Genomic DNA, 27,990 nt, shown 5'->3' on the forward strand with positions numbered 1-27,990 from the left:
TGCATACATTAGTGTGCTCTGGGGTCATCCTTCCTGAACTAAGACAAAAATGTGTGAACTGGAGGCTGAAAATCTGTGAGCTAGCTAATGCTAACTCAGCTTAGAGGGAACACTGATTGTCACTGCACTGAAGAGAGCAGATTTTGTGACTTGCGCAAGGCTGAGCATTTAGAAAATGGGTGCATGTCAACAAGCATAAAACCATATTCCTGTTCTAAGCAGGAAATGAACTGGTGTTGAGGCAGAGTTCACAGATGACATCACTTCAACAGACTCTGCAAAAATTCCAAATTGACCTTCCCCTTTCCCCCCCACCCCTACTCAACCAGGTCCACCCATGTGAATTATATTCTTCTGGGAAAGGTCACTTCTATCAGACATGTGTATGGAGTGAGTAAACAGCACTGGTAAAGCCCACATCCTTCCATGCTTGTTACTCAGTAGTTCAGATTCTCAGACACAAATCCTACCTTGATACCAAAGTTGTACAATGGTCATATTGGCACCAAATGTACCAGCCAAGTGTCACACTGCTGGGGTTGTTGCCAGTCCCCCCCACCCCGCCCCAGACACTGTAGGAGGACAGGAGTCTAGTGTTGTCAACTCCTGCTTACAAAACTCTTGGAGATTTGGGGGTGGAGACTGGGGAAGACAGGGACCTCAGTGGAGATGTGATGCCATAGAGCAGACATACCAAACATACGGCCCCATAGGATGAAACTGGCCCAACCAGAGCTATTCTCTCAAGAGCTGTGAAAGTTAACGGTCCTGTCACTGCTATTCACAGGGTTAAAGAGAATGGACTATTTACTGTGAATCTGAGAATGGATTATCTACTATGAATTTGTGAGAATGGACTATCTATTATGAATATGTATGACTTTCAACTGAATTATTCAATCAATTGGAACGTTTGTGTGTATTTCGGATGGACTTATGTATATTTCTATTGTATGCCTGTTCTAAGTTGCTATAAGAGAACTTTTAGTCACAGTAATATTGGGGCACAGTAGCCTTGCTTAGGTCTTGGTTTTGTTTTAATCTCCAGGCGGGCCCTGGAGAGCTCCCAAAATTATAACTGATCTCCAGACAAACAGATCAATTCCCCTGGAGAAAATGGCTGCTTTGGAGGGTGGACTCTGTGGCATTAGACCACAGTGAGATCCCACCTCACCCTCCCTAGGCCTCACCCTCAAATCTCCAGGAATTTTTCAACCTGGAGTTGACAATCTTACAGTCACCCCATGTTGGAGATGAGGAGTTATGAAGAAGGAGGCTTTGTAAAAGCCAACAGAAGTTGGGGAAAGTGGTACAGAGGATGTACAGGGAGCACAACGGGGTCTTAAAACAACCCTGAGGCAAGACAAGCTGAGTGAAGCAACCCCTCCCCCCACCCCACCAGGGCAGCACGCACCCACAACATACCCATTGTTAAATATGTTTATATTGGGATTGCATTTCTATCCAACGTAGATCCAAAGTAGCTGATAACATTGTTCTCTTCTCCACCACGTTATCAGCCTCCTGAGTTGGGTCAGAATGAGACAACATGACTGGCCTAGGGTCCCCCAGTGAGCTTTGATGGTAGAGAAGGTATTCGAACCTGGGCAACATTGTAACACTGCTGCACCCCACTAGTGTGCTGCATCGTTGAATGGAACTCAATTGTAAGCATTGCGGAGATTTCTAAATTGGGAGTATAGAGAACAAGGATTTACAGCAAGAGTAGCCAAACCTGCTTAATGTAACATAGAATAAAAGTCAGATGCTTGAGAGCCGCAAGACATGAACATCAGATGTAGGTAGGTAGGTAGGTAGGAAGGAAGGAAGGAAGGAAGGAAGGCAGGCAAACAGATGGGGGAGGGAAGGAGAGATGGAAATAAAGCAACTTTAACTTGAAATGCATTCTCCAAGCTGCTGGCTGGCTTGGCTTGAAGAAGTGATTTAAAGAGACAAATGCCTTCTCCAAGCTGACCAATGGGGTGGTGGGTGCTTCAAGAGCCACACAATATGTGTGAAAGAGCCACATTTGGCTCCTGAGCCACAGTTTGGCCACCCCTGATCTACAGTGTTTTGAAATGGGGTCACCATTTCGTAAGCATATCCAGAAAAGTCCTGTTCTCATCTATTTCCCACAACCTGTCCTTTCCAGCTTAAAAATTTTGGCTTGGCAGAATTATTAATGTACCTGCTGAAAGGGAATAGGAATCAACTGGCTTTCCCCCAGTATTGCTAGGCAGCCTAACCCCTGGGAAAGCACACACAGTGTGAGACATACACACCTGTTTAGCTTGCAAAGTTCAGACAGACACACACACTCAGAAACACTCGTTTCTGTTTCCTCCTGTTGTTTCCAGGTGGGTTGATTCCACAGGATGAGGAACAGCTGCATCACTGCACACAAATGTGCATTAACAAGAGAATGCAAACCGTGTGCACACAGCACTGTGAACTGCTTTGCAGTGTGCATATGTAGTTCCGGTGGTGGACCATACAGTCAAGTTGCAGCCAATTTATGGTGGCCCCATTGAGGCAAGAGACCAACAGAGGTGGTTTGCCATTGCCTCCTTCTGCATAGCATCCCAGGGCTTCCTTAGTGGTCTCCCATCCAAGTATCAACCAGAGCCAACCCAGCTTAGCTTCTGAGACCTGATGAGATCAGGCTAGCATCAGCCATCCATATGTAGTTCTACCTTTATACAGGGCTGGCCCTAGACTGTCTGGCACCCCAGGCAAGGCTAACATCTGGTGCCCTCCCCCTGCACTGACAGCCAGTTTTCAAAAACAGATGAATTGTGGGGAAAATGAAAAGCTCAGCTCGGCAATCCCAGAAGGCCAGCCTACTGGAAGGGTCGGCCTGCCTTTATACTAACAAGCAAATATACCAAACTAGAACCATTCCGCTCATTTTAGTTCCTTGAGGTCTTTATTATTTGAAGTTTTTAAAATCAATTTGCAGTGCAATCTTAAACAAGATCACATTCTTCTAAGTTAATCACTAGGAATCGCTAGGTTTAGAAGAGTGTAGGTCTGTTTAGGATTGCATTGTGAGCAGCTCCTGACTTCTGATTCTGTTCAGTCTCTTCTTCCCCCAATCTTAACCTTTTCAGGCAAATGACCCAGTAAATGTACACTAACACTTTTGGAAATTGTGACAGTTAGAGACTAAAGTTGGAAGATGTTTTCTTCAGCCTCCCAGTTAGTATCCTAGAGCCCTTCTGCTCCTTAAATCAACAGATGGTGTGCTGATGGCACACATCACTCAAGCACTCTCCTTCTCGTGGCTCATTGTGAACTTCGGGAGTGGGCTTGCAAAGATATTTGCCAGCAGGGCTTTTTTTGGTAGTAAAAGCCCAGCAGGAACTCATTTGGATATTAGGCCACACCCCCTGACATCACCATTGTTTCACACAGAGCTTTTTTGTAGAAAAAGCCCAGCAGGGGCTCATTTGCATATGAGGCCACACCCCTGATGCCCAGCCAGCCAGAACTGCGTTCCTGCTAAAAAAAAAAAAAAGCCCTGCTTGCCAGCAACAAATCACCCGCCAGCATACAGCACAACATGCATGGCTGCCACTGCCAACTTTGAAAAGCAGCTAGAAGGACCACAATGTTGGAAGCTCATCAGCATGATGCAGAGGATGGTGGCATGAATGGTGAAGTAGACAAGGTCCATTAAGAGCTTACACAAAGCAGATGGAAGAGCGCTGGGGGATCTTGGTCAGAATGGTCCAGCCCTCTAGGCCACTGCCAGGGTTCAAGGTGTGCTCTACCCACAGGGCCCCTGTGATGTTCTGCAGTGGTGCCATTGCATTGAGAGCCAGTTTGGTGTAGTGTTTAAGTGAGCTGACTCTTATCTGGGAGAACCGGATTTGATTCCCTACTCCTTCACTTGCAGCTGCTGGAATTGGCCTTGGGTCAGCCATAGCTCTCACACATAGCTCTTCTGTGAGAGCTCTCTCAGCCCCATCTACCTCACAGGGTGTGTGTTGTGGGGGAGGAAGGTAAAGGAGATTGTAAGCCACTCTGAGATTCAGAGTGAAGGGTGGGGTATATATCCAATATCATCTTCTTCTTCTTGAAGAGGTCTGCCATGTGTCTTCACGCAGGGCTGAGGTGTGTTTAAGAGAACAGGTGTGTGAGTGTGAGCATAAGGAGAGGTCCTGTTCGAAAAGGGAAGAGAGGCAGACTTCAGTGATGTGGTGACCCAACTTCCCCGAAATTTTGCAAGCAACCCAAATGCCTCTTTTCTTGGTCTTCTCTTTTTCAAACTCTGACTGGGTCTTCTCAGCCAGATTAAGGAAGGCTGCTGTGGCTTTCCCTACTCTGAGTGGAGGAATCCAGGAAGGGAGTGCAGCAGTGAGTTTCCCCAGGCTCCTTCCAGAGAATCTACCCTTGCTGACGGAGAATCATGGTTTGATGCCATTGGGGATGCCAACCTGAAGGCAAGGCCTGCAGTTCTCCCAGATTTATAACTTATTTGCAGACAACAGAAATCAGTTCCTCTGCTGGAAATGGCAGCTTTGGAGGGGAGATTCTGTGGTGTCACATGATCCCCACTAAGCTGCATTCTCAAACTCTGCCCTCCCAGGGGGAATGGCTCAAATTCTCCAGGAATTTTTCAAGTCGCAGATGGCAACCCCATATGCCACAGCCACAGGACTCAAGTGTAGGCTGAGGAGAAATAGGTACACTAATATGGTCCAGAGGTCTGGGTGGGGGCAGCACAGGCCGCAAGTCATGTTATAATATATTTATGAATGGATTATGGACAGTCTTGTAAATAGTTATGACTTGGACCCTACATGGCCCTGCTGTGAGCAGAATTTGGCCAGCTAGAACTTCAACCTTAGACAGCCAGTTTGGTGTAGTGGTTGATGGACTCTAATCTGGATAGCCGGGTTTGATTCTCACTATTAACATTTCTTTATTAATTTTTGAAGTAAACAAGTAAATATCAATATTAATATGTGTGTACAATTAATTAATCTGATTAAAAGCAAGTTATAAACTAGCACAAATACTTAAATATATATAATAAATATCAAGGAAGGATATTAAGTTACATAAATGTAACTAGATATGCTAACCATTCTCTATTCAAGAAGAGAGGTCTGTTACACCTCAAACAACTTTTTATTGGGGAATAGTAATATTTCTTAGCTTAAAATGGTAGGCCTACGAGAGGTGAGGTGTATAGGATCTCTGTCTTTGTCTACGGAGATAGACCACTGAAAATCCTTTGGTTAATAATGGATTTTATTATAGCATAGGGTTTCAAATAGTTACATCCCAATCAAACAATTTCAAGCATACAAGAGGAATACAAAGAGGTTAGCTGAATCAGGATGGATTTGGGAAGGTGATACAATACCTATATTTTGCAGGGTAGACTCAGTCAGAGGAAATGCAAGGCCTCTGGAGGGAGATTTCTCTTGAGAGGAAGGGGGGGTGAGGGTAGGAAGGGGGTGGAGGAAGGAGAGGATGAAGGGATTCCCTTTTTCCTTCTTTCTTTCTTCTTCTGCTCTCAGGACCCTCTGAACCCGCTAAACCCTCTCCTAAACCTGACAGGTTGGGTTGTCTGTTTTCTAGGGTAAATTACGTCACATCCCTCAACTAAGCTACCCAATGAGGGGGCATAGTGTCACACCAATGGAAAATCGGGGTGTCATATGTGTAATATCCAATCAGAGACCATTCGTATCATAGATCCATACCCCAACATAGGAATTTTAATTACACTGGCCAAATGACTTTATGGCCTTGTTTTCCCCAAAACTGGTTCCTTTGAAGCTCCCCAAAAGTGATAGATTTCTCTCTTAGTGTCAAACATGGATGGGCATCCATCAGGTGGTCAGGGGACTGGTTGACTTTGATGGCCTTAGTAGTTAATTAAAGAAAAATAAAAACTTTGTTAAGAGTCAAAATTGTGATATCAGTTTACAGGTTATACCACACATTCACAACAAGATGAGTACTTAGCCTCTAACCTTCGTGTTTCTGCTGTCTTGCCCTGAGGAATAACAGACAAGCCATTTATTTGTGTTGGAGGTTTCCTGGTAATATGCTTTGATAACAGGACTTTAAAGGTTGCCAAAGAGTGAAGGAATTTTTATAGCTGTGCCCACATTTGTCACTCTCTCTGGGCCCGGAACATTTTCATTCCCAGGAGCAGAAAGATGGATGCTTCTCAACCTTTCAGCTGGCCACATGTGGTTCTGGCTTGTGAACCAGAACCACACCACAGCCTGCCTTGGGCCAAGAAGGAATTGGATTTTTCTCCCTTATGTGCAAGAGAGACCATTCCAATTCAAATGGGCATTGCTGTGTCATATTTAATATTCTAGGGTTACATTGCAATATCACATTCCAGGGGTGCATGGCTTGGGAATAAGTACAGGGGTGTCTTCCTGGGTATCAGTCCCCCCCCCCCTTGAAAATGGAGGCGAACTCTCAGTGAGACTTCTTTTTCACACCAAGGTACAACCATTCACACAGATATAGAAAGAGAAAGATAAATGCCAGGCCATCAGATATAAAATAATTGAAGGGGGGGGAGTGTCTTCCTGGGTATCAGGTCAAGATGAGTATCAAGATACAATCAATCAAAAAAAATACTTATATTATTTTTAAAGAATTATAAGTAATATATATTAATTGTTTGATTCTCCACTCCTCCACAAAAGGCCTACTGGGTGACCTTAGGTCAGTCACAGTTCTCTCAGAGCTTTCCTAGCCCCACCTACCTCACAAGGTGCTTGTTGTGAGGAGAGAAAGGGAAGGAGATTGTAAAATGCTCTGAGACTCTGAGTGAAGGGCGGGGTATAAATCCAATCTCTTCTTCTTTTTTCTCCTCCTCCTCCTTCTCCTCCTCCTCCTTCTTCCCCTTCTTTTTCTCCTCCTCCTCCTCTTTCTCCCCCTCCTCCTCCTCTACACTTTCCTTTAGGAAAGCTTAAGCATACAAAGGCGCTATCAGGCCTCAGATCATGCCTACCTAGCTAGGAGGTGCTAGCTGGGTGATCACATGGCAAGCCAACATAGCAGTGGCTGCCCAAGCTCAGATGCTGTTCCTGTGGGCTAAGGCTCTACCTTGTGTCTGAGCAGAGTTGGATGTTGAACCAAACACCTGCTCTAAATCCTGTGATGCACAAGAACAATTTCTTTCAATCCAAGGAATACCTTTAAGCCTTCCTGTGTATTTGGCTGTTGGGAGTGCATTACATCTTGCCAAAAGAATTAAATGCAAAAAGAAAGATCCCACCATACTAAAGTTGTATAGCACCACAAAATGTTTTTAAAATGTTTTAAATTGTATTTTATTGGTTTTAAATTGTATTACAGTATTGATTGTTAGCCGCCCTGAGTCCGCTTGTGGAGAGGGCGGGATAGAAATGGAATGTAATAAATAAATAAATAAATAATAAATACCTACGGAGCAAAATGCTTTTACAATCTTAAACTGACAAAATGGAACCCAGGTTTTGGGGAGGAAAGCCAGGTCACTTGGGAAAGTTTCAAAACAAGACCTCGTGCAGGTTCAAATCCCATTAGCGTGATGCTCAGGGACCACAACGAAGAGTGAGAAATGTATGTGTCTTCTCACTGGTAATAACTGTACACATTCTGTACAAAGGGAAGCTTTGATTCCATTGGGAAGAAGTAGGATTATTACACCACTGTGAGCCCCCACACTGGAAGCTCAGTTAGCCCCCACACTGGAGATACACTGACGTTGAGGACTACACGCATGGCTGAGAGACCTGAATAAAATGATATAGATAACTGGAATGCAGGGATCTCCATCACAGTGAGGAGTATAAACAAAGTGCCACCATGAGGTGGATTCCTAAGCTGGTGGTCCAGAAGGTCTACTGCAGGCGTGTCAAACATGCAGTCCAGGGGCTAAATCAGGCCCCCGGAGGGCTCCTATCAGGCCCCAGAGCAACTGGCTGTTATCTGATTCCTTCTCCCTCTATCTTGCTTCCTTCTGCATCACAGCTTCCTTTGTCAGGCTTGCTCAATTCACACAGGAGCTACAGAGCAAAGCCTCTATTTTCTCTATTGGCTGAGGCTCCTCCCTTGGGGAGGAAGGGGGGAGGGAGAGCTTGTTTTGCCAGGCTCTCTCAATAGCACAGCAGAGCTACTGAGCCAAGCCGCTCTTCCATCGGCTGACTGAGGCTCCTCCCCCTCCTGGTCCCCTGCGGAAGGAAGGAAAGAGCCAGTTTCCTTTGCCCAGTTCCTTGGATCCCATGGGAGAGATACAAAGAAAGCACCTTTAAGACCAACAAGTGCTAATCTTTTAAGCATGTTTTATTTTAAGATTTTTAAAAAATATTTCATTGTGTTTGTGTCCTTTATCAAGTTTATCTCTTTGCTTCCTGGCATTACATTTCATGACACACATGGCCAGGCCCAACAAGGCCTCATTTATGTCAAATCTGTTCCTCATAACAAAGGAGTTCAACACCCCTGGTCTACTGTGTTTAGAAGGATGTTCATAATTCTTAACATTTCATAAAGACACGACTATCTCATGTTTCCCATCATTCACCTCTTCCAAGTTTGGCCTTTGGATTTGAGGTGAAATTGTCTGCAAATCTGTTCGTGAGCAAAATTTGTCAGTAAACTTATCGACCTGCTTGTTCCAGCCACCTCTGGCCGTCCAGCCCCTGGGAAAGCAAGATCCGCTTCACACCTGTCTCAAGGAGCTACCGTGAGATACGCACACATGTTTAGCACATGACATCTACCATACACTCCATCAGAAACTCCTTCCCTTCATCCCACCCCTGATTTTGCAATGAATAAGAGCTGAACCAAGTAAACATGGTGAAGGACAAGGAGCAAGTGTCCTTGGCAAAGACTTGTGGACCCTACGAAGGAGACCGAGAGATCAAGAACAAGCAGGATCATTGTACAGATTCTTTTATCCAGATCCACTTGGAGATGTTTCATGTAACACATTAACATTCCCCATGCTGGCAGCTTCTCCAAATTAACTCTAGAGCCTGCCTCCTACCTAGGGCTTTTTTTGAACAGGAATGCACAGGAACGCAGTTCTGACTGGCTTGATGCCAAGGGGTGTGGCCTAATATGCAAATGAGTTCCTGCTGGACTTTTTCTACAAGCCCTGTGTGAAACAATGATGTCAGTGGGGTGTGGCCTGATATGCAGATGAGTTCCTGCTGGGCTTTTTCTACAGAAAAAGCTCTGCGAGTCCTAGCCTTTCTTTCTAAAACTTCAGTCTAGAAGCTTCTAACATGCAGTGATGAGCCCTGACCTGGATAGCCCAGGCAAGCCTGATCTTGTCAGATCTCAGAAGCCAAGAAGGGCCAGCTCTGACAAGAATTTGGAAGGGAGACCTCCAGAGGAATACCAGGAGACAGAGGCGGGCTTTATTCAGCCACCTCTCTGAATGTCCTCCATGCCTGCAGCAGGGGTCAATCACCAGAGGCTGCTATGACCTTCAGGTACACACAAACAAATATAAAAAATTAAAATGCAGCTGTGGAATTCTGGTTTTCTGTAAGCCACACTTGAGCAATAGACCTTAAACCAGACTTGCACAACTGTGTCCATAAAGCAACATAAGGTTGCAGCCAATTTATGGCAACCTCATTAGATTTTCAAGGCAAGAGACAAACAGAGGTTGTCAGGGCTGGATTAACAATTAGGCCAAGTAGGCACTGGCCTATGGGCCCCCATGCTTTTAAGGGCTCTGGGATGACTCCCCCGCCCAGTTTTCCCCCGCTTGCACCCTCCCAGGCTGCACAAGCAGCCAGCAACTGAGCTGCTCTTTGCCCGACTTGCCTGGCACAGCTGCTGCTGGCGTCATCGCCAAGTTTGTCTCTCTCTGCCTCACCCCCACAGTTTAGTAAAAGGGGCTTTTAAGAAGGTGCCAACAGGCTGCAGCAGGAGCAGGCACTCAGACCCTGAGATAATTTGTGAGGGGCCCCCGCGATTTCAACTCCAAAGGGCCTCCACAGGGTTTAATCTGACACTGGAGGTCATTTGCCACCGCCTGCTTCTGCATAGCGACCCTGGACTTCCTTGGCAGTCGCCCATCTAGAGCTTTTTCCCCCTGGGGAAATGTGGCAGAATGGCATTCTGGAACCTCTTTGTGGAAACAAATATTTAAAAGCTTATGAGTGTTTCTCCTTCATTTCCCTCTTGAGAGTTTCGGCACCTCTTTTTCCAGGGAAAAAGCCCTGCTCCCATCCAAGCACTAACCAAGGCTGGCTTTCTTTAGCTTCTGAGCTCTGATGAGATTGGGCTAGCCTGAGCTTTTGCACAATGACTACCCCACAAGGTATTTCATCAGCCCAGGGATTGGACTTGCGATATCCTGCCTGTGACACGTGTGCTGAAAATCTCAGCCCCAGCCAGGTAAAGACTCATGTCTATGTGCTTCTCTTTGCTGCCTGGGATAGCCGTACAGATGCACAGTCCTTAGCCCCCACCATTATGGAAGTGGTCTGTGGGGAGAAGCGGTAGTCTCTCTGACACCTTTTTCTACAGGGGAAATGGGCTCTGTCAATGGGAGGAGGAGGAGAGGAGGAAGAAGAGGAAGAAGAAGAAGAGGAGGAGGAGGAGATTGGATTTATACCCTAACCTTTACTACCTGAAGGAGTCTCAGAGCAGTTTACAATCTCCTTTCCCTTCCCCTCCACACAACAGACACCCTGTGAGGTAGGTGGGGCTGAGAGGGCTCTGACAGAAACTGCTCTTGAGAGGAATAGCTCTGTGAGAACTTGTAACTGACTCGAGGGTACTGTCAAGCATGCGGGTTCAATGACGAGTTGAAGTTGATACAAAGACTACGTTTATTGATAGACCGATACTTTGGCAACAGGTTCTTGAGAGTAATGCTGAAAATACATTGATACAATACTTTTAAGGCATACTTCAAAGAGATTCGAAGGGATGGGGTTGTGGGGTAGCATTCACACATAAACTATCATAAATTTCTACGTTCCCATAGTGTTATCAGGACTGCGTCCTTGCTTTCCCCAGATGGCTCTCACTCCCTTACAGGAATGTATGGGAAGGTGCTGATTACTTGGTTTCAGTTCTCACTTCTTCTAATTATAAGCCATTAAGCAAGAGGGGGGGGGGGAGAATAACAAACTAACAAAATTGGATCCTGCATGATGCTTCACAGACCAGGTTAGGCAGAACCCTAAAACAATCAATTATCAATGGAATTTTACCATGCTTGACAGGCACAACAGCAGGTGCAGAAGTGGGGAATCAAACCTGGTTCTCTCATATAAGAATCTGCACCCCTAACCACTACACCAAACTGGCATGCTGCATTCTTAGTTTGTTGACGTGGGCAGTAACATTTCATTTTGTATGCTTAACCCTTTCTTTCTCATGGGGGCATACATTGGTTTATCCAGGGCTTTTTTTGTAGCAGGGACTCCTTTGCATATTAGGCCCCACACCCCTGATGTAGCCAATCCTCCAAGAGCTTACAGGGCTCTTAGTACAGGGCCTACTGTAAGCTCTTGGAGGATTGGCTACATCGGGGTGTGGGGCCTAATATGCAAAGGAGTTCCTGCTACAAAAAAAGCCCTGGGTTTATCCCTCCATTTTAGCCTCACAACCACCACATTGCCAAACTCCAGGAGGGGCCCGCCTGGAGATTTCTTGTTTTTACAACTGAGTTCCAGATGACAGCGACCAGTTCCCCTGGAGGAAATATGGAACAAGACAATCAACACCGGATATATACTTATTATCACACCAAAGTGTGTACAAACATATATTTTAGTGACAAAGACTTAACAACATTTAAACATACAGTAATGCTTCCAGAATACAACACTACAGCTTCTACACCACTCTAGACATTACATCATTCCAGCAGACAAAGAATACCAACACTGATAGGGTGATTAACACAGGGCTTCAGAATGGCTGCTGTAGGTGCATTTGTAAAACATGCTAATTAAACAACCCTATGGCTTGGATTCGGCAGTGATAATTATAATTATCATATGACAGTGCAATATTGTCAGGAGATCCTAAGATTGTCTGGCAGCCAAACATTCAAGCTTGTTGTGTGTTATGCACCACTAGGTGGTGAGCTAGACTTATTTTTAAGGCAAGAAATGTTTCAAAAGTAGTTTGCCTAGGGTTGCCAAGTCCAATTCCAGAAATATCTGGGGACTTTGGGGGTGGAGCCAGGAGACTTTGGGGGTGGAGCCAGGAGACACTGGGGTGGAGCTAGGAGCAAGGGTGTGACAAGCACAATTGAACTCCAAAGGGAGTTCTGTCCATCACAATTAAAGGGACCTCACAACTTTTTAAATGCCTTCCTTCCCTCCACCCTCCCCTTCTCTGATTTCACCTCAGAGGCGGAGCGGAGCGGGCGACGGCGCTGCGCTGCTGCCGCCTCTTCTCCGCTTCACCGTAGCTGCTCCTCCGAGATGGGCTCAGCCTGAGCAGCTACGACGAAGCGGAGAAAAGGCGGCAGCACAGCGGCGTCGCCTGCTCCGCTCCGCCTCTGAGGTGAAATCAGAGAAGGGGAGAGTGGAGGCAGGCCAGGAGCGTGGCGAGCCGTGAGTCCGGGTTCTAGAAGGACCCAGATTCGCGGCTCGCCATGCTCCTGGACTGCCTCCACCCTCCCCTTCTCTGATTTTACCTCAGAGGCGGAGCGCGGCGGCGTCGCCCGCTCTGAGATGGGGCGGCTCGCCACGCTCCTTGGCGCCATTTCCCCCCCTCCCCCGCTTCCTTTTGGGGGGGAGCGGGGGAATAGGCTGGAAATCCTGGGGTCCCCCGCCAGGGCGGGAGGGTTGGGAAGCCTAAGTTTGCCATTGCCTGCCACTGCTTCATGCCCCTGGTATTCCTCAAAGATCACCCATCTAAACACTAGCCAGGGCCTACCCTGCTTAGCTTCTGAGATCTGACAGGATCAGGCTAGTCTGGGCCTACCCAGGTCAGCAATTCATGACTGGAAAGGAAAACATACTGAACACATTTCTGCTCACACAAAGGCTTCAGCGGCACACAGGACTTTAATGCATTCGTTAGCAAAAGAACAATGTGCAGATAAGAGCAGCCTATTTAGAAGATTTCATGGTATCAAAGTCCTCTGCACTACGCGTTGCACACAGGGAAAAGAACTGTACGGATGCAATCACTGTCACTCCATGCAAGCAGATGGTGAGTGCTTCAAGCTGAATGTGAACCACTGCACACATGGAAACCTCTCATGGCCTCCAACCCACAGACTCCCTCTTCTTGACTGGCATATTTTTCATCCAGGCCAGAGACCCCAGTCCTGAACTTGGGTCTCCCTTTCCGCCCTGCAGGTTTGGCAGTTACGGGGCCACAGCTGCTGTCACCAGCTCTGTGGTTCTGGCGAGGAAACCTGCACACAGCCCCACCGGCGAGGAAACCTGCACGCAGCACCACAGGGCTAAATTTGGTCTGCTGCTATTATCAGCTCAAGGTCTGGCAAAGACGGGTGCAGCTGCCAGCCCTCCTGGACCAGTATAAAGTTAGTGGCCACAGGCAATCGGTAGCTCCCTGGGGTTCCTAACCGAAATGGCTTTCCTGTGGACACTTGTGGCTGCTGCGTACCTCACCCTCCTTGGCACAGTCTTGGGTAAGTTGCACCTGCTGAACATTTTCCACCTGTGTGCTGGGCTGCCCTTCGGGTTTGTTTCCTTGCTTGTGGCTGATGGGGCTCAAAGGTAGATGCGGGAGGCTAGGATTTCAGTTCTATGCTACCCGGAACACACCTGATCACACAGCCGCCCCCTGCAGGCCATTCTGCCCAATTTCCTTCCATGACAGAGGAAATGGAAGATCACTTCCCCTCCTTGCCTTGGAACCTGTTGGCATCTTGGGGAAAGGGCCCATGGCTTGGTGGTAGAGCATCAGCTTGGCACACAGAAGGTCCCAGGTTCAAGCCCCAACATCTCCTGTTAAAAGGACAGGGGGATGATTTGAAAGACTTCTGTTTGGTGTAGTGGTTAACAGTGACGTACTCTAATCTGGAGAACTGGGCTTGATTCCCCACTCCTTCACGTGCAGCCAGCTGGGTCACAGTTCTCTCAGTCACAGTTCTCTCAGAGCTCTCTCAGCCCCACCTACCCCACAGGGTGTCTGTTGTATGGAGAGGAAGGGAAAGTGATTATATGCTGCTCTGAGACTCTGAGTGAAGGGTGGGGTATAAATCCAATCTCCTTCTCCTCCTCCACCTGAGACTGTGAAGAGCCACTGTGTGTCTGAGAAAAGGAGGAGTGGTTAACAGTGACGTACTCTAATCTGGAGAACTGGGCTTGATTCCCCACTCCTTCACGTGCAGCCAGCTGGGTCACAGTTTTCTCAGAGCTCTCTCAGCCCCACCTACCCCACAGGGTGTCTGTTGTATGGAGAGGAAGGGAAAGTGATTATATGCTGCTCTGAGACTCTGAGTGAAGGGTGGGGTATAAATCCAATCTCCTTCTCCTCCTCCACCTGAGACTGTGAAGAGCCACTGTGTGTCTGAGAAAAGGAGGAGACTGGATTTATACTCTGCCCTTCACTACCCAAAGGAGTATCAGAGTGACTTACAATCTCCTTTCCCTTCCCCTCCCCTCAACAGACACCCTGTGAGCAATGTTCCCTCTAAGTTGCAGAGTCTTGTGAGAAAAATTCTACTTTGTAAGTTACTGGCATTAAAGTTGTGAGCAACTGACATTAAAGTTGTGAGCTACTGACATTAAAGTTGTGAGCATAAATCAGGGGTGGGGAACAGTGGCTCTCCAGATGTTTTTTGCCTACAACTCCCATCACCCCCAGCCATTGGCCATGCTGGCTGGGGCTGATGGGAGTTGTAGGCAAAAAAACATCTGGAGAGCTACTGTTTCCCACCCTGGCATAAATTATTGTGCTCTGGGGTCGTCCTTCCTGAGCTAAGACAAAAAACTGTGAGCTGAAGGCTAAAAATCTGTGAGCTAGCTCAAGCTAACTCAGCTTAGAGGGAACACTGCCTGTGAGGTTCGTGGAGCTGAGAGCTCTGACGGAAACTGTGAGAACTTGTGACTGACTCAAGGTCACATCAGTAGGTGCATGTGGAGAAGCGGGGAATCAAACCCAGTTTCCCAGATAAGAGTCTGCACACTTAACCACTACACCAAACTGGCTCTGAATAGGCAGTTGCATGTGACGTGTCTTTATTAAGCTTATGCTCCAACTGCAAGCTCAGGTAGGAATTACAACTCTGGGATAAGAGCTTCTCTCTATTCCCCCACTCCATTCCCTTGGTAGTATTTTCCCATGCCCTCGCAGTAGGATGCTGTGGGGTAAGCAGCAAGCACAGATGTTATCTGTGCCACAAAAACTTAAGCTGGGACTGACTGGAAAGCCGGGAACCCAACATGAGCTTGGCTTCTCCTAGGATCTTAGCAGGCAGAGTTGTGTACACACACGTATACATACACACACGCCCTCCAAATGCTTGAACTGGCTCTCTAGATCCCAGCAAGGTTGGAAACTGTCGCTTGCTGTCACAATTATAGTCACTCCAGTCCTCAGCCAGGGTGCTGACTTCTTAACTTCCAGCTTGCATTTTGCCTCCTAGGCTGTGGAGTCCCATCAATTAGACCAAATCTGAGGGACACAGAGAGAATTGTCAATGGACAGAATGCAGTCTCCGGCTCATGGCCCTGGCAGGTCTCTCTGCAGGTAAGACTAATGAATCTTTGAGGGGTAGGGTTGCCAATCCTCAGGTGGGGGCAGGGGAGCCCCTGGTTTGGAGGCCCTCCCCCCAATTCAGAAAGGGGGAGAGGAGCAATGTTCCTTCTAAGCTGCAGAGCAAAAATTCTACTGTGTGAGCAAAAATTCTAGTTTGTGAGCTACTGGCATTAAAGTTGTGAGCTCCTGCATAAATTAGTGTGCTCTGGGGTCATCCTTCTTGAGCTAAGACAAAAATGTGTGAGCTGGAGGCTAAAAATCTGTGAGCTAGCTCACACTAACTCAGTTTAGAGGGAACACTGGGGCGGAGGCAGGTGTCTGCCAGACACTCCATTATTCCCTATGGAGACTGATTCCCATATGGCATAATAGTTAATTGATCTGCAGGTATTTGACATTCTGGGGGGCTTTTTTTGAGGTAGCTTTTGAAGAGAGCATCCAGTGCCTCTCTTCAAAATACCCTCCAAGTTTCAAAAAGATTGGACTAGGGGGTCCAATTCTATGAGTCCCCAAAGAAGGCAGTCAGAACTCCCTTTGGAGTTCAATTATGCTTGTCACAACCTTGCTCCACTCCGAAAGTCTCCTGGCTCCATTCGCAAAATCCCCAGGTATTTCTTTAATTGGGTTTGGCAACCCTATTGGGGGGATCTTTTGGGTATCTTTCCCTGTCTTTAACAGAGAAAAGCAGCAGCCATTAAAGAGAGGGAAGAGGTGCCTTCTCCTGCCTGTCCCACCATCCTGCCAGCTGCACTTCTTACCTAGAGCCACAGTAAGAGGAGGGGGACAGACCCCAGAGCATGTGGGAAACTGGCAGTAGTAGCAGTACCTGTTTAACCTCTTGCTTCCACATGGGATCTTCTAAGTACTGAAATTGGCAGGTTAGAGGAAGGACAGAGGCTCAGTGGTAGAGCAGCTGCTTTGCATGCAGAAGTTCCCAAGGTCTGTCCCCAGCATCTCTAGTTAGAAGGATCAGGTAGGAAGGTGGTGTGAAAGAACTCTACCCTGGGACTCAGCTTCTGCCAGTCAAAGCAGGCAATACCAGCCTTGTCTCTAAAGAAATTGTCTAAGATGCAGGGCTTTTTTTGAGCAGGACCACAGTTCCAGCTGGCATGGCATGGGGGGGGGGGGCTAATGTGCAAATGAGTTCCTGCTGTGTGAAACAATGCTGATGTCAGGGGGTGAGTTCCTGCTGGGCTTTTTCTACAAAAAAAAAAAGTCCTGCTAAAATGTATAAAGGTACTTCCACTTTATGTCGGAAACACACTCACCACAAAGGGACTTTTTATCACAAGAGGTGGTCTTGCAAAAAATGTTAAAAACTTTTGGATACAAACATGTTCTTTAATGCAGAAGATTTTGGAAGATTAAGATACAGTTGAAACCAGACTCCTTTTTGTTATTTTAATAGATAACTAGCTGGGAAAAAATCAAGGAGCTTTGTTTTTATATATGCCTATGGCTGCGAGAATGACACACGCACAGAAATGGAAATGTCTGGCAACACCTACAGTAGAAGAATAGTTGGAGAAGATGTTGGATTACGGAGCTATGGCTAAATTTGCAGTCCTGGTTAGGGAAAAGACAATTACGCCGTTTATTACAGACTGGAAATCTATCATTGGCTTTTTGCATGCAAAAGTTAAGGATGACTTGATGATTTTGTGCTTTCCCAGATTAAGAAATATGCCTAAAGGGAATGAAAAGAAAGATTTTGTGTCTGTAATTACAAGCAAGGAAGATTTTGCAATCAACATTATATTTGTTGTGAGGGCTCTTTTTGTAGAAAAAGCCCAGCAGGGGCTCATTTGCATATTAAGTCACACCCCCTGATTTCACCATTGTTTCACATATTAAGCCACACCCCTTGATGCCAAGCCAACAGGAATTGCATTCCTGTGCCTTCCTGCTTTTTTAAAAAAGCCCTGTTTGTTGTAGAGAAAACCAGAAGTGTTTTATATCCCCCCCCCCTCACCTTTTCCTTTTTGCTTATTTTACAGTGTCTGGGTTTTGGAAGTTTTAAAAAATTGTCTCTGTATGTCCTCTAGTTTTATCCCTTTAATAAAACTAAAATTTGCAAACTGAGAGTAGGCAATACCAACCTTGAGGGACCAAAGGCAGCCTGACCTGTTCAGTCCTAAGAAGAGTGTCTGAGAAGGACTTTTATTATGTGTCACACGGCTGTTCTCCTAACTGCAGTGCAGTCCTATGCAGGACTGGGCATCTCTGTGCCTGCTGGGTAAGACAGGACAAACGTTAATACAACTGAACTGTAAGGCCTGCAGACTATCATAAGCTAACAAGAGACTCAAGAATTGGGTCAAGGGCTACGCGCTGCCACCAACAAAGACGTCTGCTGTCTGCTTGACAAGGGACTCATGTGTTCCAATTAATGCCAGAGAGGGAATCAGAATTACTGGCCGGCCTTTATATTTTCAAAGGCAGAACAGCCATTGTGTGTCCCTGTCCCAGTAGCCTTGGCCGAGAGGCTAGCCTACCCTCTTAATTGAAACCTCCTCTGCTCCGTCTTCCAGATTCTTACAGTCTATAGCCTTTGAGCCCCAGTTTTCCTGCCCCCCTGCCCTTTTTGTTTTGCTTATCTAGCCAAAAGAAGCAAACTCAAAAGCTTGCTTACTGCTCAGGGAAGCTTTATTGTCCTAATGAAACTACTCCCTGTGACTACTTTGTAATCCCTGAGGAGACAAAGATCAGCAGCCTACAGCAGGGGTGGCCAAACTTGCTTCATGTAAGAGCCATATAGAATAAACACCAAATGTTTGAGAGCCTCAAGGCAAGAGTGTCAGATGTTTGAGAGCTGCAGGAAGGAAGGAAGGAAGGAAGGAAGGAAGGAAGGAAGGAAGGAAGGAAGGAAGGAAGGAAGGTGGGGGAGGGAGAAGTGGAAAGAAAGCAACTTTAACTTCATATGCCTTCTCCAAGCTGGCCAATAGGGTGGTGAGGGCTTTGAGAGCCACACAGTATGTGTGAAAGAGCCACATGTGGCTCCCGAGCCACAATTTGGCCACCCCTGGCCTATAGCTTGAAAGCAAACTGTGGAATTGAGTACACCCCTTGAAAAATAAATGTTTACATCTATTGGAGGTAGGAATGCCAGGTGGGGCCTGAAGACCTCCTAGAATTACAGCTCATCTCCAGACTAAGGAGATCAGTTCCCCTGGAGAAAATGGCTGCTTTGGAAGGTGGACTCTCTGGCATCACACCCCACTGAGGTCCCTGCCCTCCCCAGGCTCCATCCCCAAATATCCAGGAGTTTCCCAACCTGGATCTGGCAGGTAGTCAGGGAGCCGTAATTGGAGGGGGTAGTGGCCAGGATAACAGAATAGGTGGAATGTGGAGGGAATGGTAAGCAAAGAACGGTAAGCTTCTTAAACATGCTTTACAGAATGGAAAATGAATTAGGCTGCCAATCCCCAGGTGAGGGCAAGGGATCCCCCCCCCCCCGTCTGGAGGCCCTCCCCCTGCTTCAGGGTCATCAGAAAATGAGGGGGGGGGAGGGAAATGTCTGCTGGGCACCCCATTATTCCCTCTAGAGACCAATTCCCATAGGGTATAATGGAGAATTGATCCATGGGTATCTGGGGCTCGGGGGGGGGGGACTTTTTGAGTTAAAGGCACCAAGTTTTCAGCACAGCATCCGGTGCCTTTCTTCAAAATACCCTCCATGCTTCAAAAAGGTTGGACCAGGGGGTCCAATTCTATGAGCCCCCAAAGAAGGTGCCCCTATCCTTCAGTTTTCCAATGGAAGGAAGGCATTTAAAAGGTGTGCAGTCCCTTTAAATGTGATGGCCAGAACTCCCTTTGGAATTCAATTGTGCTTGTCACAACCTTGCTCATGGCTCCACCCCCCAAATCCCTAGATATTTCTTAAATTGGACTTGACAACCCTAAAAATGAATGATGGAGGTGAACAATTGCCAGGTCACCCAAATGGAAACCATGCATGGACTTATGCCACTGCACTAGAACAAACATGCAGGATACTCCTGGGTATATTGCGAGATGTTGCAAGCAACGTTCCCTCTAAGCTGCAGAGTCTTGTGAGCAACAATTCTGCTTTGTGAACTACTGGCATTAGAGTTGTGAGCTACTGCATAAATTAGTGTGCTTTGGGGCCATTTTTCCTGAGCCAAGACAAAAATGTGTGAGCTGGAGGCTAAAAATCTGTGAGCTAGCTCACACTGACTTAGCTTAGAGGGAACACTGGTCGCAAGTCCTGCTTCCTAATAAAAGACAGGAAACAACCAGCATTTGGGGCTGGGGAAACTGCAGCTGACTCAGCATTGAGACTAAAAGAGATCTCTGTGTGTCCGTTTTTATTCCATGCTTTGAACAAGCCTTGAACAAGGCTTAGATGACTTTCATTTCCCCCCATTTTTATGCTCATAACAACCCTGCGAGGTAGGTTAGGGTGAGACAATTAGTGGGAATTGGAACCCAGGGCTAGGTCTACAAAGGGGCATGAGATTGTTCCCCTGCACTGGAAGCAACAGCAAGTGGGTTAGAGGCAAGTCGAACATGATCCACACCCCACAGTCTCCACGCCGATCCCTACCCCTTCACCACATCAGCACCAACCAGTCAGGAAACCCACCCTTCCTGCCCTGACAGCTAAGAGGCGTTAAAGCAAAAAATTCTGCCCTTTTGAATGTGCTAATCTCAGCCCACTATGGATTGGCCACAAGCAAAGCTTTCTCCCAGGCTCTGCCTGTAGCAGCACTGCCATTTCCATTGTTCCCTCTAAGCCGAGTTAGTGTGAGCTAGATCACAGGTTTTTTAGCCTCCATCCCACACATTTTCATAATCGCTCAGGAAAAATGGTCCCAGAGCAAACTAATTTATGCAGTAGCTCACAAAGTAAAATTTTTGATCACAAGAGTTCACTGCTTAGAGGGCATATTGGCCACTTCCCCTTTTAGTTGGAACAAAGGAAGTTCTTCTTTGCTTTTTCTTTAAGGGGAAAGCCCTGCAAGCCATGCTTGGAAAGAGTACAAGTGTGGAAGCTGACAAATGAAGTGGGGGCGTGTTCTCTCTTCCACACTTTCTCACTTCCCTGTGTGGAAACAGCAAGTTTTGTGCCACTAATGCATCCACACAGTGTAGACAGAGCTAAAATGGTAGTTTCCACATTGTGTTTAATGAAACACTATAGCATAAAATCTGGCTAAGCAAGAGCCATGAGCAAATTTCTACTAGACCTTTACTCGGAAATCCCAGTCCAGCGAAGGACCTCCCTCCCTCCCACTGTTCTTTTCAATTTTGCTCCTCCACCTGTTGTTGCTTTAGAATAGCTTCTATGTTTCAACACTCCTGAAACAATCCTTAGTTAATTCTTATTCCTTATGGGGAGAAGAAGTGACTGCTTTTCTGTTTGCATCCGAGAGCCAGTGTAGTGTAGTGCCTAAGAGCAGCCGACTCTAATACAAAGAACCGGGTTCAATTCCACACTCCTCCACTTGAATCCAGCTGCGTTACCTTGGGTCAGTCACAGTTCTCTCAGAACTCTCTCAGCCCACAAAAAGTCTAGCTCATCACCTAGTGGTGCATAACCCTAAAAGTTAGAACTTAAGGCTCCCAGACAATCTTCAGATCTCCTGGCTATACCACACACAATGCTATATTAATTCTTTGCATCCAACGCATATACACATTAATATTTTCTTATATTTTTCATGATCTTAATTTCCTAATTACCTGGTTAAAATTTCCTAATTACCTGGTTAAAATAACTTTTGAAGACTCAAAGTTCTGGATTGCAACCGGTTGGTAAAGGTGTCACCTGGGTTATTTGTAAAAACTGAACAAACCAATTATGTCTGTTCAGGCCTCGGATTCAACAGGAGCTCACAGGAGAGCAGCTCCTGAACCTTTCTGAGGGTTCCCCCTCCTCCTCCCCACCTTGTCCATTGAATCGTAGCTGCAGCTGTATAACAATCCCTGGATGAGCTCCACCACCCATTTTTCTACAAAGTGACCCCTGTGTCTGCTCCAAACTTCGCATTTACTGTTTTAGTTCATAAGCACCTCTTTCCCCCTTCCTTCCCCCCTTTTTTTTCCAGACAAGCTCTGGTGCCCATTTCTGTGGAGGTTCCTTGATCAATGAGAACTGGGTCGCTACTGCTGCTCACTGTAACCTGAGGTAAGAACTCTTGATTTCCCTGACAAAGCATTGCAAGTAACTGAGAGCTCTTTTGCATAGCTGGAGACTTAAACCCACCTGGAACAGGAAACGGAAAGTGATACACTTTGCAGGGCTTTTTTGGTAGCAGGAACTCCTTTGCATATTAGGCTGCACCCCCCCTGATGTAACCAATCCTCCAAGAGCTTGCAGGGCTCTTCTTATAGGGCCTGTAAAGAGCCCCGCGGCGCAGAGTGGTAAAGCTGCAGTACTGCAGTTGGAGCCCTCTGCTCACGACCTGAGTTTGATCCCAGCGGAAGCTGGTTCAGGTAGCCAGCTCCAGGTCGACTCAGCCTTCCATCCTTCCGAGGTCAGTAAAATGAGTACCCAGCTTGCTGGGGGGAAAGTGTAGATAACTGGGGGAGGCAATGGCAAACCACCCCATAAAAAGTCTGTTGTGAAAACATTGTGAAAGCAACGTCACCTCGGAATCGAAAACAAGTGATTTAAAACAATGAGAAGTGATTTAAAACAATGGTTTTAGCACAAGCAGAATTTAACAGAAGAGTTGGCATTCTTGGGATGAATTTCAGTAGCGCAGAGCTCCTTTAATCTGAGTCAAAAACTAACATACTGATACCTGTGACTGAATAATATTTAGTAGCAAAACTACCTTTCTGCCTACATAAAAGAGCCTAGGGTTATTGGAAAACATGCAGTTAAAATGAGAGGCACATAACAGCAGATTGGGGGCATCGGGGGAACCACCAGCAGCCTCCTGAGAGATTCTCTCTTCCTCCAGCCCCAGCTTACATGTTGTTGTTCTCGGAGAATACGATCGAAGCTCCAGCGCAGAGCCAGTTCAGGTGAAGAGGATATCCAAGGTGAGAGACAATTATATAGTCATGGCACTTTTTTTTTTTTTTTGCAATATCCAGAATTTTTAAACAAAGTATCATGATGGAATATTCCAAAAAATGTATTTAAATAGGAATAAGATAATCAGAAAGCACAAAAACTAGTGTTAAAAGGCAAAAATATTCCAGAATATACTGGCCATTCTTTAGAACATCTGCATAGATGAAGCCAGACAAACTTCACATGGGAAGGGCCTTCTAAAGCTCTGAAGCAACCATTAAGAAGGCCTGCTGTACACCACAGATTTCTTGTGAGATGGACTTTGGAGCAAGGCGTCTCTATTTAAAACAAGAACGTGGAATGTAAGTTAGAAAGCAAAAGCAGGGCCACAAGCTAACACTAAATATGAACTAATAGTACATAAAAATGCATGTAGTTATTACAAAGACATTTAAAAGCACATCAGGCCCCTGATATGGTTTTAAATGTTTTCATAATAAATATGTACATTTTTATGTACCATTAGTTCATATCTAGTCTTAGCTTTTGGCCCTGCTTTTGCTTTCTAACTTACCTTCTAGGTTCTTGATACAGTTTTGTTGGGTTAAGTTCCCCCCTCCTGCTCTTTTTTTCTGCCTCTCTGTTTAAAACTACAGGGAAGCTCCTATGGAAATGGATGCTTTTGAAGAAGATCTAAGGCAGAGGTGACCAAACTGTGACTCTTTCATACATATTGTGTGACTCTCAAAGCCCCCACCACCCCATTGGTCAGTTTAGAGAAGGCATTTGTCTCTTTGAATCCCTTCTCCAAGCTAAGTCAGCCGGTGGCTTGGAGAATGCATTTAAAAGTTAAAGTTGTTTTCTTTCCACCTCTCCCTTCCTCCCACCCTCCCTCCCACATCTGATGTTCATGTCTTGTGGCTCTCAAACATCTGATGTTTATTCTTTGTGGCTCTTATGTTAAGCAAGTTTGGCCACCCCAATCTAGGGCCTTATAAGCCTAGTGAGCATCTTGAACTTGGCCTTGAAAAAAGTCAGGAAACCAGTGTTAATCCACCTTACAACACCAGGTGGAAGTCTGGCTGTGTTGTTCTGCATCAGTTGGAGTTTCTGAATTGTATCCAGGAGGAGTCCCACAAAGAATGTATTGCAGTAGTCTAGTCTGGAGTTCACTAAGTTATGGAAGCCTCAAAAGGCAATTAGTACATAAAGCTGCCTTATACTGAACCAGATAATTGGTCCTTAACCCTTAATTGCCTTAACCCTGGCAATTAATACATAAAGCTGCCTTATACTGAACCAGACAATTGGTCCATCAAAGTCATTATTGTCTACTCATACTGGCAACAACTCCAGGGTCCCAGGCAGAGGTCTTTCACATCACCTCTGATCTAATCCATTAAGAGGAAAAAAAACCACAGAAGTGTTGGGGATTGAACCCGAGACCTTCTGCTTGCCAAGCAAATGCACTACCACCCAGCCCCAGCCCTTCCCTTTAAGTGTGTCTATCATCAAGGCATAGCTGACCTCATCAACTTCCAAGCTCTTTGCACTGCTTTGACCAGTTTACAACTCTCACGAGAGAACATAAGAAACTAAGAGAAGCCATGTTGGATCAGGCCAATGGCCATCCAGTCCAACACTATGTCACATGGTGGCCAAAACCCCCAGGTGCCATCAGGAGGTCCATCAATTGGGCCAGGACACTAGAAGCCCTCCCACTATTGCCCCCCAGCACCAAGAATACAGAGCATAAGAACATAAGAACATAAAAGAAGCCATGTTGGATCAGGCCAACGGCCCATCCAGTCCAACACTCTGTGTCACACAGTGGCAAAAAATGTTATATATACACACACACTGTGGCTAATAGCCACTGATGGACCTGTGCTCCATATTTTTATCTAAACCCCTCTTGAAGGTGGCTATACTTGTGGCCGCCACCACCTCCTGTGGCAGTGAATTCCACATGTTAATCACCCTTTGGGTGAAGAAGTACTTCCTTTTATCCATTTTAATCTGCCTGCTCAGCAATTTCATCGAATGCCCACGAGTTCTTGTATTGTGAGAAAGGGAGAAAAGTACCTCTTTCTCTACTTTCTCCATCCCATGCATTATCTTGTAAACCTCTATCATGTCACCCCGCAGTCGACGTTTCTCCAAGCTAAAGAGTCCCAAGCGTTTCAACCTTTCTTCATAGGGAAAGTGCTCCAGCCCTTTAATCATTCTAGTTGCCCTTCTCTGGACTTTCTCCAATGCTATAATATCCTTTTTGAGGTGCGGCGACCAGAACTGCACACAGTACTCCAAATGAGACCGCACCATCAATTTATACAGGGGCATTATGATACTGGCTGAATCGATGGTGCGATCTCATTTGGAGTATCACTGGCCCATTTACACAGGCTTATGCATGGCTTCTATTTGATCAAAAGGTCCAAAGGCAGGCCAAGGAGAAGACCTTTGTGATGGTTAAGCCCATACTACTTCACCTCTTGATTTTTTTTTTTTTACTGGTGTTTTCCAGGCCATCACCCATCCCTCCTGGGATTCCAGAACCCTCAACAACGATATCACCCTGTTGAAGCTCTCCTCCCCTGTCCAGCTGAATTCCCGTGTCTCTCCCGTCTGCCTAGCTTCAGCCACAGAGGTGCTGCCTGAAGGGCTGAAATGTGTCACCACCGGCTGGGGACGGACTAGTAGCCTCAGTAAGTGGGGCAGCTGAGCTGGGGTCAGGTCTGAAAATAGCCCAGCAGGGGAAGAGGAGAAATACAAGCCAGGCTTTGTGCACCGTGTATGGAGTTGACTGTTGGAATATAGCCAGAAGGGAAAAATCTACCAGGGCAGATGTGTCAGCAGCTGCAGATTAGGGACTAGGAGAGAGAGAAAAGGGGGAAATCTCATCAAGGATGGGTGAATGTACTTTTGTACATGTACTTCTGATAGCAAAGAGATGGTAACAGGCAGGCAGGGTTTTTGTAGCAGGAACTCCTTTGCATATTAGGCCACACACCCCTGAGCTTACAGGGCTCAGTACAGGGTTTACTGTAAGCTCCAGGAGGATTGGCTACATCAGGGGTGTGTGGCCTAATATGCAAAGGAGTTCCTGCTACAAAAAAAGCCCTGGTAACTGGACAGGTGATGGCATAGGGGCATCTCTCTTGACAAGACCGCCCTTCCGCTGCCTGACATTTGCTTGTTTTCCCCAGCAAATAATCCAGCAGTCAAGTTGCAGCAGGTGGCTCTTCCCCTGGTGACGGTCAGCCAATGCCAGCGACACTGGGGCAATCGCATCACCAGCGCCATGGTATGCGCTGGGGGCGCTGGCGCCTCTTCCTGCCAGGTAAGAGTGTGACTGCAAACAGAGGAGAGCATTGGGACACTGGTAAGAGCGAAGAAGCACAGTTGTTTTGCCCAGGGTTTTGTTTTTTTTTTGTAGTAGGAACTCCTTTGAATATCAGGCCACACACCCCTGATGTAGCTAATCCTCCAAGAGTTTACAGGGCTCTTCTTACAGGGCCTACAGTAAGCTCCAGGAGGACTGGCTGTATCAGGGGGTGTGGCCTAATATGCAAAGGAGTTCCTGTCACAAAAAAAGCCCCGGTCTTGGCCTGGGAGTGATGCAGCACCCATGCACTCCCTCAGCATGGCAGAGATGAATTGCAGGCAGGTCCCCCAAGGACATGGGGATGATAAGGAAGTCGTTTCACAACACACCTTCCGTTCTCGACCGCAGTATTGCACACTTCCAGCTCTGCTGAAATAGTGGACTGAGTGCATGGGAAATCCTGAAGCAGATGCCAAGCCTGTGCCCTTTGGAGGCCCCCTTCCCAGCAACTTTCACTCTTCTTCAGAGAAGCCCTCTCGGTGACCCCAATGCTGCAATAGGATGGTGCTGATCACTCTCATACCCATTTACACAGGGCTATGCAAGGCTTCTATTTGATTACAAGATCCATCTGGCTCAGTATTGTATATCCAAAGGTAGCTAGTTGGAAGCTTCCAACCAGCAGATGATGGCTGGCCAGCGCCAGGGCTTTTTTGTAGCAGGTAACTCCTTTGCATATTAGGTCACACACCCCTGATGTAGCCAATCCTCCAAGAGCTCACAGGGCTCTTAGTACAGGGCCTACTTTAAGCTCCAGGAGTGCTGGCTACCTCAGGGGTGTGTGGCCTAATATGCAAAGGAGTTCCTGCTACAAAAAAACCCCCTGGCCACCACCATTCCCCATTGGTCCTAGAATCTCATAGTCAAGAGGAATGATGCCTCTGAATATGGAGGTTCCGCTTAACTATTACAGCAAATAGCTTCTCCACCACAAATATTTCCAGTTCTTTTGAATGGTTGAGGAACAGGTGCACCTGGATGCTGTTCGCTGGTTGCTGCTGCTATTGGTTGCATTTCTGGGGTGGGGGGTGGGCCCATGGGTGTAACCACATATACACACAAGGCTGTGAACATGAAATGGAAGGAAATTCCCTTGGATGCCAGCTACTGTTCCCTGGAGAAAAAGCAGAAGATAAATGAGAGAAATCAACAACTTGCAGCTTATACTCTTACCCAGAAAGCTTGAGACACCTGTTCACGAGAAAGAAATGCATCTGGGAGGTGGTAAGAACTCTCCTAAGGGAAATGTCTTTTCTCTCTCTCTCTCTCTCTAGGGTGATTCTGGGGGCCCTCTTGTGTGCCTGAAAGGCTCAGTCTGGAATCTGATTGGGATAGTCTCCTGGGGCACCACCAACTGCAACGTCCAGACTCCCGCTGTCTACACCCGGGTCTCCCAATTCCGCAGCTGGATCGAACAAGTCATTGCGAGAAACTGATGGTGTTCCTGTGGAGCACAAAGCAGGAATAAAGGCTGCAAGACTGTTTAGGAAAGGTCCTGTTTAGGAAAGGTCCTGAAGATTTGCAGGACATCCAAACCCAGAAGAAATGTAAAGGAAGCAGTCGAGTTTTTCACTTAGAAATAAATAAAAATGAAAACTCTGTGCAGTGTTGATTTGTTCTTCTCTTTGGCACATGATTCCAGGGGTTTTATTCAGTCACCCATAACCCATTTCGAAACTTAGTTCCAGCTGCTATGGCATTTTGCAGCCAACAGTGGGAGTCCAGGAATGAATTCCAGCCTCCATGAAGTACAGCAAAACCTTTAGGGACATGATGAAAACGTGTCACACACATTTGGGCTATCTTGCCCAGTCCGTAACTACACAATTGAACACATTCACATTACACAAACCAGTAAGCCTCTTTGTTCCAGGTTTCACACAGATAAAAAACAGACAGTGTTCTGCTCTAATAATTCTAGAAA

At 46.5% G+C, this 27,990-nt stretch overlaps 1 protein-coding gene across 1 annotated transcript; it reads left to right on the forward strand.

Annotated features, from left to right (window-relative positions):
• Positions 1-13,497: 13,497 nt before the first annotated feature.
• On the forward strand, positions 13,498-27,666 carry CTRL (chymotrypsin like). The gene is made up of 7 exons (XM_060253886.1): positions 13,498-13,615; positions 15,578-15,681; positions 21,762-21,841; positions 22,623-22,704; positions 25,206-25,386; positions 25,888-26,021; positions 27,341-27,666. The coding sequence occupies exons 1-7, from the start codon at positions 13,555-13,557 to the stop codon at positions 27,500-27,502; spliced, it is 804 nt and encodes a 267-aa protein (XP_060109869.1). The 5' UTR covers positions 13,498-13,554; the 3' UTR covers positions 27,503-27,666.
• Positions 27,667-27,990: the final 324 nt, after the last annotated feature.

This window comes from Heteronotia binoei, chromosome 14, assembly GCF_032191835.1.
Source record: "Heteronotia binoei isolate CCM8104 ecotype False Entrance Well chromosome 14, APGP_CSIRO_Hbin_v1, whole genome shotgun sequence".
NCBI classification, from domain to species: Eukaryota; Metazoa; Chordata; class Lepidosauria; order Squamata; family Gekkonidae; genus Heteronotia; species Heteronotia binoei.

Bases quoted from the DNA above. Each gene is read 5' to 3' on its own strand.
- CTRL (XM_060253886.1), top strand. From the start codon at position 13,555: ATGGCTTTCCTGTGGACACTTGTGGCTGCTGCGTACCTCACCCTCCTT. The intron at 13,616-15,577 runs GTAAGTTGCACC...TTTGCCTCCTAG, and splicing joins CCTCCTTGGCACAGTCTTGG to GCTGTGGAGTCCCATCAATT. The intron at 26,022-27,340 runs GTAAGAGTGTGA...CTCTCTCTCTAG, and splicing joins CTGGCGCCTCTTCCTGCCAG to GGTGATTCTGGGGGCCCTCT.